This window comes from Lactuca saligna, chromosome 8, assembly GCF_052625555.1.
Source record: "Lactuca saligna cultivar CGN05327 chromosome 8, ASM5262555v1, whole genome shotgun sequence".
Classification (NCBI taxonomy): Eukaryota; Viridiplantae; Streptophyta; class Magnoliopsida; order Asterales; family Asteraceae; genus Lactuca; species Lactuca saligna.
In genome coordinates this window covers 285,987,196-286,000,659 of record NC_136424.1, presented here as the reverse complement: position 1 = coordinate 286,000,659, position 13,464 = coordinate 285,987,196, and the positions used below count along the sequence as shown (strand labels likewise).

Below are 13,464 nucleotides of genomic sequence, written 5' to 3'. Positions count from 1 at the left end.
TTACACGAAACGTCCCTCGTACATGTGTCAAAAGGCAGGTTTAGTCCCTATTTTCAAAAATTAACTCGGATCATCCCTTGTTTGGTTAAAAACTACACGTTGCATCCCTAATTAATTTAATTTTGTACGCTTCATCCCTTACGCTACCTAAAATGACTATTATGCCTTTTTGGTATTTCTTTTCCAATTAATTTAATGTTGTTATTATTATTATTATTATTATTATTATTATTATTGTTATTGTTATTATTATTATTATTAATTAAGAAAAAAGAAAAATATTATTACCCTACATCTCTCTATTTCCTTTCTAGTCCATTTAATTTTCTTCAATTTAATGTTCTTCAAGATCCCGATCACCATCCTCGTTCACAAATCCGATGCCCGACACCACCTCCGATCACCATCTCCGTCCATAGAATTAATGCCCGGCAACAGCTCCAGTCACCATCTCTGACCATGGATCCAGTACCACAAAAATCACCCAAACTCAACACAAAGTTACCTAATAAAATACATATAAACCCGAACCTGCAACTCAAATCCAAAACAAAAGTCCAATCTATAACTCAAACCCAAAACCAAAATCAAACCTGAAATTCAAATGCAAACCCAAAATCAAACCTACAAATTCAAACTCAAATCCCTAATGCAAAAATCGTCACTTGTTGTGTTTTGCTTTTCTGAATTTGATGCAATTTGGAAAACAAAGCACTAATTTTAGAGATGGATGAAGTTGTGTTGGGTGGTGAAGATAACCTGTTTGTTAAATTACCATCATCGATTAGGGAGTGTAATCGCCAGAATTCCACACATAGTATACGCCAGAGTTCCGCACACAGTGACGCTGTCGATCCGTCATAGCCTCCTCTTTGACATGCTCTCTCGTCGGAATCCAATTACAGATCCAGAGATATGATAGATGACGAGGTTATTTTTTACATAGTAGCCTGAGTTTCAGGGTTGTCAGATGGTTTTCTCATCGGAAACAGAGTGAGAGACGGAAGAGAACTGACGCCGGAGCAGAGAGAGAGGTAGAGTAGTCCACCATTTTTGTTTCAAGAGAGCTGGGGCGAAAGCAAACAGGGGAAAAGGGAAAGAGGAGGGGTGGGTTAGTGGGGGATTTTTTTTTTCTTTCTTTTTTTTTTTTAATTTAAAAATGATAAATAAATTAAAGAAAATTAAAAAATAAATTATTAAGGGTAAAATGGTCTTTTTATGTCCGAAGGGATGAAATGCGCAAGTTTTAAACAAATGAGGGACAGTCCAAATTAATTTTTGAAAATAAGGACTGAACATACCTTTTGATACATGTACTAGGAACAATTCTTGTAATTTACTCTTCTAATACTTTAAGTTCAATTGTTACAAATGAGCCTAAGTTCTACAACCTCAAATATGAATTGTTGCACATGGAAAATTGGCACTATAATAGGAAGAACCGATACTAGTAAAGTATCGAAACTGGTACCATATAGTATCTATCAGCTGTTGGTATACAATACACACAAACTCAGATTTTCGGTTCCAGTATTCTTAGTTTCAGTACCAAACTCACTCATACTTATAGTCGATTACTCTATAGAATAAATACCAAAACGCCTATGAACAATAATTTCTTGTGTTTTTAAGTGTTGCCACAAATTTTAGATTTTGATAGACTTAATCCCTTTAATTTTTTAATTTATAGAAAAGACCCCTGTAATTTTTTTTTCCCTACAAAAACATTTCATATGTTTAAGATTTTTGTATCTTGGTAGGTTTGACCCCTATGTAGAAAATAAATTACAAAAATTGTCCTTGTAATAAAATAAAAGATGGATGAACCCGTCTGTGTCAATGCAACGCGAGGACTAGCAGCTTCTAGTTATATCTATAATGCATGTGGCCTTGTATTAACATGGGCTTTGTTACTTCGGACCTAGGCTTTGGCATGTCCTTACCTATTTGAGCTCCGGATGAGCAACCGGACCCCTAGTACCTATTTGATCATGGGACTGGATCAACTGGATGAACTTTTTGAATCTTTGCATCCAACAATGTAGATAAAATCCACATTGCCAAAAGAATATGAAATACATACATTATTACAAAGTTGGTTTTTGTTTTATGATGGATTGATTATACAACAGTAGCCTTCCCTTCACATCTTGTACAGCATCAAGCAGAAGAATTGTCAGCCATATCATGTTTTTGTTAAGAGCTAAATGGCATGCCAACAATTTTCTTCAAATAACAATGGACACTGTCAGCTCCGACCCAAACCAGAGAGGTCTGAAACATGCAATATGTCAAAAAACCAATAGGACGTACAGCCATACAAGTTGTATAACGAGCACAGAAATTACCAAAGTGATGATCTTGTATTGTAATGAAGAGTATCAACTCCAATGTCTTCAATCTCACCACCACCAGAGGCAACAGTTGCTTTGGTTTCATCAGCACCTTCTTTTTCTTCACAGGAGTTGGAAACACAAAATTTCTGTAGCCACCTATCCGTCTCCCAAAGGACATGCATTATGCTCTCCCGTGAAGAATAACCATGACTCTCAAACGGTAGAACGACTAGGCGAGATAGTGCCCCATGCCCCTTCAACGCATTGAAGAAACGATCCGACTGCACAGATTACGGAATAATTATAATGTATTTTCAGTTTCACAGACCACAGAGGCAAGTTATAATCTCACCTGCATTGTCAGTGTTCCTGAGTTGTTGTCTTCTTCTCCATGGATAAGCAGGATGGGCTTCTTAATCTTATCGGCAGACATGAAAGGACTCATCTTGATGTAAGTATCAGTGGCTTCCCAGAGTGTTCTATCCTCATTCTACTCAACACTCAAACAACATAATAAATTATAAATTACGACCAAATCAAAGTCTGCCATGTGTCTGTCTGTCTGTCTTACCTGAAACCCAAATGGTGTAAGTGTTCTATTGTAAGCTCCTGAGCGAGCAATGCCACAACTGAAAAGATGAGGGGCATGTGCCAACAGATTTGCTGTCATAAACGCCCCGTAAGAATGTCCCCCGATTGCAATTTTTCCTGGATGAGCCACCTGAGTCACAGACATACCATTTTAGTCACAATCACAGTCAGTCACTACAGTACCTTATGATGATATATGGTGGTTCAGAAATCAGAATAGATTTTACCCCACGGCGGATGACTTCCTCCACTGCTGCCTCTGCACTGGCAACAAGCTGCTCAACATACCTATGACAAATTCTCTCTATAAGAAATTAAAACAAGGATTCAGGAAGTAATTTTCAAGATTACCTTACCTATCATTTGCTTCTTCCTTTCCCTCACCGATGATGGGAATTGTTGGCCCGGATAATACAGCAAACCTGAAAAAACAAAAGATTCACAAGGTCAAAAAGTAATTATATGAAAAGAGAGAGGAGAGGGTGAACGAATGCATGCCTCCTTGCGAGCCAAAGCAGTGGTGATGTTGGGCCTATGCCTGCAAACTCATTAGGAGAGCCACGAACCTGTCCAGCTGCTTCTTTGTTTTTAAACTCTCCGGGATACGACCACACCAGACAAGGCAGAGGCCCGTCTCGTGTGGGGTCATACCCGGGTGGCAGGTATAAAGTTGCAGTCAGTTGGACTCCATCCTTTCTCTCGTACCTCACCATTTCCTTCTGTAATGAAGCCAATTGAGGGTATGGATGTGGGAACCTTGTGATTTGGCATGCTTTCCTCTCTGGCCATCTTTGTATGTAATACTGTGTGTTTTCAGTCTTAGACTCTTTGGAAGTCAGGACCTTCAGCTCATTCACCTGCAACTCCCCTTCCTTCTGGTCCGACATCAGAGCCACCACACTCTCATAATACTTCTCCTTGTCGCTGTGCCATATTCTCTCCTTTTCACCCGTATCTCTGTCATTTGTCACATATCATATCAGATTCAGATGTTTTTGAGATACGAATAGGACTTTACTTACATGTCAAACAGATCTAGAAAAGGTATGTTTCCTTCTGGGGTAGCACCATTTCCGTTTAGCAACAGGTATGTGGCTTGTTTATCCTCCTTCTTGAACTTGGCAATAACATAAGTCCCATCAGGAGTTCTCCTCAGCATGGGAGAACCAGGGTCAGAGTACACATCTTCAGATGATCTATCAAACAACAGACGTGGGGCTGGAGGATTCTCATTGGATGATTTACCAGGGGAGACCAACCAGGTTCTTACACGTCGTGTTTTGTACCATGATTCATATATCAATGCAAGCGAATCATCACACCAGCTTATTCCTCTGCAGATATTCAAAAAAATATGACTAGATAAACTTATGCCAAAAAAAAAAAAAAAAAAAAAACTTACCCATAGCGAAGATCAAGCTTATGAAAGATGCTTGGGTGGTCTTCACCTTCAGCAGCCTGTGTGTAGACTATGTCACGAGGAGAAACTTCTACTTTGGCATCACCTCCATCTTGTGTCTCCACCCTTTACCAATACATAATATAAGTAGTTATTATATAACACACTTTTCAAGGTTTTGAAGTAAGTTATTACATATTACATATTACATACCAGTAGAGAGTTGAAGGTTTATCTGCCCTCCAGTTCAAGGAGCGCATGCCTTTCCGGACACTGTTGAAAGCAATTGGGATGTCCTCAGCAACAGGCAGATCACAAAGAGTCCTCAAAAACTTTCCATCAGCAGCAGACCAGAGATCAATCCTTTTGGGAAATCTTCCACAAGGGACAGTAAAAGAGAAGGGTCTATGGAGGGAAGTAAGTAAAATGTATTTCTGATCAGGGGAGGGATCAAGTGATGTGTACAGAGCTGGCTCCCCAAATAATTTCACACTCCCATCTAAAGAAACCAAAAGAAGCTGTGAGGTGGCATAATACTCAAACAGATCTTCATCGTATTCATCTTTAAGAAGATCTTGGAAGGTTCGAACTTGAACAACAGTTTTCTGCTCATTGGATTGGATCTTAGGACCAGAGGGGACCAACGGTTTCTTTGGTGGCTTTCCTCTGGATGCTGGGATTGTACAAACCAACAGAGTCGAATCATTCACCCACACATAACTGCAAATCAAACATTTTACTATTTACCAAACAAAATATAAAATATAATATTTAAAGATGGTCCATACTTGTCAAAGATTGCATTCAGGAACACATCCGGTGACTGAAACAAGGGTTTAGCTTTTCCTGTCTCCACATCAGCAACCCAAACTCTCAGCTTGCTGCCAACATCATCCTCTTCCTCCTGTTTCACTCATCAAACAACAGAATGGATATAAGTCTAGTTGCCAAATGAGCTATAATCACGGTGCTTTATTTTGAAACACCAACACCTGATGTATGTTGACCATTACCTGATCTTGCCGGATGCTGAAGGCTAAATGACGACCATCAGTTGACCTAACATTAACAAACAAAAATGGAATTGATTAGAAAATGATACACCACACAGAATAACATTAGTCTATTCAAATTCCAAGGTTACCATGTAACAAAATTGAGTTTAGATCCATCTGGAAAGCCATGGATCAATTTTTCCGGGCCTAATGTGCCATCATCCCTTAAATCATGGATCCCGATACCAGTATAGAATGACCTACATGCAAACAACCAAAAATAATTATTTATTTATTTATTTATTTATTTATTAACCAGTCCACATGAAAGCAGGCAGCATAAAAAAGTTGACACTGTATTACAAATTAACAATAAGCAAGAACAAGCATCCTTATCACCCACATCCTGCTGCGGGTATTAGATTTCCCATCAATACGAACGCCTGCAAGCTTGTCCTCTGGTTTCGCCAGCTCTGACAATGGAGGTAAAGATCTTCGCTTTAAGAACAATATTTTATCTCTCTGTGGAGAAAATGATAAAGCTGGAAGTGGTGGAGCATCAACAATATCTCTGATCTCTGCTGGAGGAAGACGGTATCCACTGTTTAATTCTGATTGCACATTCAAAATGAGAAAGAGACTGTTAGTCAACTCCATTGCAGACTTATGCCAACTTCTCAAATACCTAATGAAACCATAAGCATGTTAAAAACAAGTCGTTAGTGAATTTAACAAAGTTCAAATTGTGTTCAATCGATTGCCTACCCATGTCTGAGACTATATCAGTATCAGAGCAGATTGACAACAAGTCTAAGAAGCCGATTTTGATTTTATATGCAAAAGAGAAAAGACTTGTTCGGATTTTATTCCAACCTAAGCAGTCTCCCTATCATATAGATTAAATTGTAACTAGCCTAGCACCAAAGTCAATGTGGGAGTGAGTATTTCACTTGTTTTTTACTTGGAACACATCTGTTAACATAAGCCAGTTTGCAGAATCCTTGAATTCCAGTTTCTTGGCTACAAACCAAAGACTCGATCGAAATGGAATTTCCTATACTTTGGGTGGGGGCGATAAACAAAACTATCCGATTACAATCGATCATCCAATTCAATAACCAGTGCTTCCAGAAAGAATAAATTCAGATGAATATCGAATAACAAGTACCATCATCTTCAGGCGTAGCTGTTGACCCATTAGGACCAGCAGCGTCTTCGGTAGCGATTGCGGCAAGAGGGACAAGATTGTGTAATCGTGAGGTAGACATGGTTTGAAGAAAAGGGTTGAGGGTGGAAGGCGGTGTTGATGATGAAATTCGACAGCGTTTGGAAGAGAGAAAAGATGGGGAATAAGAAGAGAAGAGGGTTGAAGATGGATGAGGAAGAAAAGGGGGTGAAGTGAGGGAAAAGAGAGAGAACCGGTGATAGACTTTGTGTAGGCGCATGACGATGGAATCTTGTTGGAGTGTTTGATATGTAAAGCGTTGCGCATCCGTAAAATCAACCGCACATAGAGTAATAAACAGTGGATGATGTGCTCATCCCGAATGGAATTCAGGATTCTTGTTATTGGACCAGAAACTCCCTTCATACCCTTCCCCTCTTTTTGGATTATGAAACCATTTTCTCCCATGATTTCTAAAAAAGGTGAATTACGCTGTAGTTTAAGGTAATCTATGTACTTGTTCCTTAGATTTTATTTATTTATTTTTATTTTTTAATTTGAACCGGCTCTATTTTATAATTTTGTTGCATGTTTAGTCCATATCCGTTTAAAAATACTATTTTACCCTCATGTATTTATATCTGTAGTTACATTTTTATTTATTTATTAATTTATTATTTATTTAAATATTATTTATAATTTAATAAAAAGTAATTTTCTCACACCTACTAAAAACTGTAACGATCCAAAAATTATAAGGTAAAATTTTCACTTTTAGTTTAATCAGAAACACCAATTATCTTTTCCCAAAATCATCAAGTTGCGGAAACATGGATGGATGCGTTGTGATCAAGCAGAGTTTTTCTCTTTCGAATCGGAAGTACCTGAAACCATAACCATAAAAACCGTAAGCACAAAGCTTAGTGAGTTCCCCAAATACCAGATACCATACATATCATTGGGTCTAGCCCCACTGTTACATCCCCAGTTTCACGGCAAAAAAAGACCGATTTGTTTATGCTTTATTTGAAAATCAGAGTATCCATTTAAAGAAATATGTTGCGGAATTGGTTTCTAAAAATATGATAAAGAATTTATCAAAGCATTTCCGAAGAAATGTATTTTCATTATATTAAAAACCTCAGGATTGATGGGTTTTGGTCATAAGACATCCTATGTGCTCATACAAACCCTAATGCTTGGATCTAGGTTTCTCTATTGTACATGCAAGTTATCCAAGACTATAAACCCTAATTCTAGCATTCAAGTGATCATATTAACACAAGAATAGGTTTATAATGTTACCTTGATTGTTATGTAGCAATAACAATCACAAATCTCCTTGTATTGACTTTAGAAAGCTTAGAGTCACAATTGTCACTCCTCTAATGGCTTACAAACACCAAGAGCAAATGGAGAAGATATGAGGAGAGATAGGAGGTATTGAATTCGTCCCTAAGAAGCCTTGGGAAGTTCTTTCACGAATTCATGAGCCAAGGGGGTTTATATAGGTGTACAGATAGGGTTTCAGTCATTATCCTTATCTAGTTGCTTGCTTACCAAGCAACCCATAAGATAATCCTTGAATCCTTATCATAGTCGAATTCTAAGGTATTATCACCTTAAATTCGTCCATCCTATACTTAGGATAATCCTTACCTTATTTTGTAACTATCACGTAATTACAATTCAGCCCCTCTAGTTTAATTAATTACACTTGATCACAAAATTAATTTCTAATTAATTATTGACCAATATTAATTAAACAAATATGATTTCTCCTTTAATATATTATTCTTATAACATATTAATAAATCATAATAACCTCTCTCTCTATTTATTTCTCCAATCAAGTTGCTTTGGTGAAGGCAACCCAAAAGGACCATGCACCATCGGGTCAAGTACATACCAAAATAGTTATGGACTTAGACACTAATCCAATAGTCTCCCACTTGGATAAGTCTAATAACTATTCTGCGTATGACTTCAGATCCTGATCTGCAATCGTAGCTTTCTAAAGCCGCTGTCAACTCTGATCCTATCAGATATGCGTGTCCTTAGATAAGGGATCATATATTCCTCCATTCTAGATATCGTATGAGATATGATATCTAATCATTCTCTTTGTACTATTTCTTGATTCCCGATTTATGACGACTGACTAATTGAACAAATCAAATTAGCCCTAGCCCGACCGAGCATTTACGTTTGTCATCACTAAATCATCAGGTGGCCCAAAAATATCGCATTTATCCTACTTGGGATAAAAGGAACGGATAAACTTTGATACAATGCTTGCTTGGACTCACTCACCGAATCACACACAACAATATGTTTTATAACACCAAGTTACTAGTGGGTTTACATATTATCAATGTGCAACCGATTAGTAAGATACAACTCACACATCTTGGTTTCAAGAATATAAGATGTTATCGTCTCACCAATCACTCGTGATACAATTCATGGAGTGATCCAAGTGAGTGTGGGTTTAATCCAATGCTCAAATTCATATTCATAAGCACTCATGAACAATGCAACAAACATTTGCTTATGTCTAATACTCTTTTAGACAATCCACACACCAATTCACGATAGTCTTCATTCATATATACTTCCAACATATGAACGACTGTGGCCTGTTTGAATAATTTGATTATTCTTAATAAACTCAATTATTGTGGAAGTCAAAACATGCAAAGTGAAACACAAGAATAATACTAATCCCATATGGCCTCAACCCTTTGAGTATAAATAAAACTCCTTTTATTTATCACCATATCGATTACTCATTATTTGTCGTTTCGGGTAATCAACTTCTTACTTGAATTACAACACTTATCCCATGCTCCTAGCATGCACACAATGTTCACCTATGGTTCTTACTTTGTGAAATAGATCACATTGAACACATTTCCAATCATTCTCATTTCACAACTCCAAATCCTTTTTCATAAGTGAAAGAATATCAAATTCTTGCTACTTATAGAATATGCTAGATTCTAACATTCTATGCAATGATTCTTTCGTAATGTCACTACACCAAAGTCACAAAGACTATTGTCAATGATATTACAAAGTCCTCTATCGAAGATTATTACAAGACAATTCCTTAGATACGATGTCTCTCACTCAAAGTACATTCCTTTGAACATCATTTTGCATAAAGGTTTCTAATCTAGTCATAGATTTTTCAATATTCAATTTCCAATATAGACACGCTTCCATATTTCCATATGACAACTTATTCTTAATAGAATCTTATCTATTCATAATAATGTCGATATGGTCCATTCAATACCATGCTTCCAACTACTCACAAACAACCAATCCTCGTCGAACTTTGGATTGTCCTTTGATAGTTGTTTAATTATTTTAGTCAAAACCCATTCTAGTCCCTTTTTCCTCTAAATGCGCTAGACATTTGGAAAATTTTAGAATGATCAAATATTAAAGCATTTGCAATCGATCCTATACCCGAAGCGTATGGGACACGATGCATAATGTTTTATTTGCTATGTTCTCAAAATTCGAATTGTGAAGAGGAATGCCGTAATCATAATCGAAATTTTGAGAACACACTATGTACCTTTGACTAAATTTATTAACATTTCTCAACCTAAGCCTTTAGATTTGAAATGAAGCATAATATTCTCTCCCTTAATTATAGAAAAACAACTTTACAACCCTTACGACTTTGCAAGGTATAAATCTTGTTTTCTATAATTAATATTGCCAACTTGCAAAACTTTTCATAATAATCATACAATCATAACTTTTATGCTCCCACTATCATGATGATTACTATAAAAACATAACACTTATGCTCCCACTAGCTTCGACATGTATTCAAAACATCTTAACTTCCAGAAAAACAATACCTATTGAATTTCTTAAGTCCATGTTTCTAATACTTAATGCTTTGATAATCTTTTATCAAGGCCTCTTAAGCTTATACACCTTTGATTTAGATAGTTCATATGTGTGTCTAAACTATTAAGACTAATTGCCAAACCTCACAATTCAAATCATGGAAAGGGATACCGTAACCATAATTGAATTCGAGAATGCAACTTTACAATCACTATCTTCTTAAAATCTTTCTTAGTGAAAGCATTTCCTCACAATCATTTTCATGAAGGAGGAAATCTTATGACACTTAGATTTTAATGGTGTATATGTTCCTATCCATGTGAATTTGTTAAAACCAAAGTTTACGACAAATTCAAACTCATATGGACTGAACTTTCTTAATCTTGATTTCTTGCCTTATGGTAGCACAGCTGCCCACCATGTCTTCCAAGTAGTTAAGCAGCTCACATTTTCCTATCAATATACCTTTCATTGATCAAGGTGCCTTGCCTTTTATGCGTTCAAAATGAGAACTCATAGAACTCACATGCATAATTAACTCAATTGGAAACAGCACAGAAACAAAATAATGTTAACACGATAGGTTGTAAACCTCAACTCGTGTGCTAGTGATGATCGATAAGGTTTATTTGATCTGTTCTTGAAACCTTTCAAAACCATTAAGACTCCCACTGACTCCTTTACATATAAGATTCTCTTGTCAATAAACATTTGTTGACAACCAAATATTCAAGAGTTAGTGTAGCTTTTATCAAAACACTTCATAAATTGGTCGTAGTTGGCCTTTGTCTTATCCAAGACATCACAACTTTCCACATTTGATGAATGTTATAAACCTTCTTAATACTTGTCACTCATTGTCACAATCTTAAGTTTAAGACTTGTTATTGAAACAATGTATGATTGACCTTTTGATTTAATCATTTCTTCAATTCTTGATTCCTCTTCTTAAACATACAATTGTACTAAGACTTACTTAGAGGATCAATTGAGATATGGTTCTTAATCATAAAGACCTATCATAAAGCATAAAAGGTACTCTCCCTTCTTCTTAGAATGGAGAAACTTTTATCTTTCTGCCTACTTGATTCTTATTCGTTTTGCTATTGATTTAAACCTTTTTAATCAATTCTGAATTATACTTAATCTTATAAGTATAATCATATTTACTAAACCTTTAGTAAATCATGACGAATATCTTTGTTTCTCTTATGGTGGACTTGATCAACACACAACTTTGTGCGCTCGATCTCCTAGTCCTTCACTTGACACTTTGTCAACGAATTAGTCTAATTTCCAAATATGAAATTTCTCATTTATCATGCAACCAAGTTGCGTGATTCCAAATTTCTGTCCAATTGAAATTTGGGCGATGAGAAACTCTCCCTATTTGGTAAATTCTCGACATTTCCATAATCACCATAAATAAGAATCATATCCATTTGTTGTAGAAATATGCAAACATCAATTTTCATAATGATTTCATTGCAAGGAAGTAAACAAATAAATAAATAAGTCAAACAAAATTTATTTTATTTATAAAAGAAACGGAAAATATTTGTCCTTACAATGCAAAATCCATTGAAAACTATGTATTTCAAAAGGAAAATTTCTAACAACTCTATCATAACTATCTAAGCTCAAAATCTAATCTTCAAGTCCATGCGATCAAGATCCATTTCTTGTGATTAGATTCATCTTGCTCTTTCACCAAGCTTCCTTTCTTTTCACCGATCCTACAAAAAACATTCAAATGCAATCTTATCACATCATGTATTTTGAATTAATGAATAGGAACTTAACGAAGTTAGATAATGGATTTTACCTGAAGCGCATTCATACTCTTTGACTCTCCCATCTTTGGAATTTTCAGGCTCTTTGGGCAGACTTGTATCCAACGCCCTTTCTCTTGGCAGAAAACGCAGGTCGGTTCTCCTAGAACGTCCTGGGAAGCATGGTCGGTTGACTTTCCCAACAAATATGCTCCATTGCTTCGCCAAATCATTTCTGATTCAGCAGCAATGAGCATGTAAGTTAGGTCAATGAGGTTGTCGTGATGATCCATCATATAATACTTTCTTTTGAACTCATTATATGATTCAGGGAGTGATTGCAGAACCCAGTTCACAGCCAACTCATCGGGAAATGACACACCCAACATAATCAACCTATCGATGTGTGACTTCATTCCTAGAATGTGGGCACACACGGATTTACCATCTTCATGTTTCATTTCCAATAGGGCCTTAGTGATATTGAACCTTTCAATTCTTCGATCTTGTGGGTTAGGGAGAACAATTGGAGGAGGTGGAGGAAGTGAAGCATGATTTCTTGTTCCTCGATCGAATCGTGGAATACCATCTTCATGTGGAATGCTTGTTCCACGGGATTTGGGAAGACCATGGTTGTCGAACTTTGACATCTACAAAACGGGAGAAAAAAATTCAAGTTAGTTGATTGATTGAGTCCTTGGTAAATCACCCAAATGAATTCCAAGGCTAGGACCCAACACAATACGCTACAACCTAGAAAAGGAATGTTGTAATCTAGTTGCAGAATATTTGAAGGTAAGTGAATGATGATTCACTAATTTCCACCATGAAAAACGAAAAAGAAATTTAAGTTTTAAATCTATGAAAGCTCCTAGATCCTTTGAGGTTCATTGAACATTTCAATGGCATGTTTAAATCTCGATATGCCCCTCTTGTTTGTGACTGGGATGCCGAGGATCACAAAGCGGGTGTGAATAACCATGCAAACTTACATGGTTCCCTCACATGTTACAGTCACCTATTCGATGTGCCGGTAAACCACACACGCTCCACCGAACTATGACAAACATTGAGTCACCCTTTGCTACCTTTTCTTAGAACCATTTAGTGTGTCGGTAAACCACACACGCTCCACTAACGTCTTTGCAAGGGCATAAAGTGTAATTTCATGGAATTGCATCAATTCACTTTGCCTAAGTAACTAAGATTGGGAATTTGAAAAACATTTAGTTACTTTTGTACTTCATCATACTTATAATGGAAGGTTTCGTCCTATCCTACCCGTTTGGCTAACGACCCTCCACTAGTCAAGAGTGCGGTGGGTAAGAGTGGA

General features: G+C 36.6%; 1 protein-coding gene across 1 annotated transcript; it reads right to left on the bottom strand.

Moving 5' to 3' along the window:
• Nucleotides 1-2,007: 2,007 nt before the first annotated feature.
• LOC145007991 (Prolyl oligopeptidase family protein) lies at nt 2,008-6,901 on the bottom strand. The gene is made up of 15 exons (XM_078966603.1): nt 6,490-6,901; nt 5,725-5,932; nt 5,471-5,581; nt 5,340-5,385; nt 5,115-5,230; nt 4,540-5,046; nt 4,330-4,452; nt 3,950-4,261; nt 3,426-3,884; nt 3,284-3,349; nt 3,155-3,215; nt 2,908-3,057; nt 2,689-2,826; nt 2,349-2,617; nt 2,008-2,274 (listed from the first exon to the last, which is right to left on the bottom strand). Coding segments are annotated over exons 1-15 (2,844 nt in total). The 5' UTR covers nt 6,767-6,901; the 3' UTR covers nt 2,008-2,273.
• Nucleotides 6,902-13,464: the final 6,563 nt, after the last annotated feature.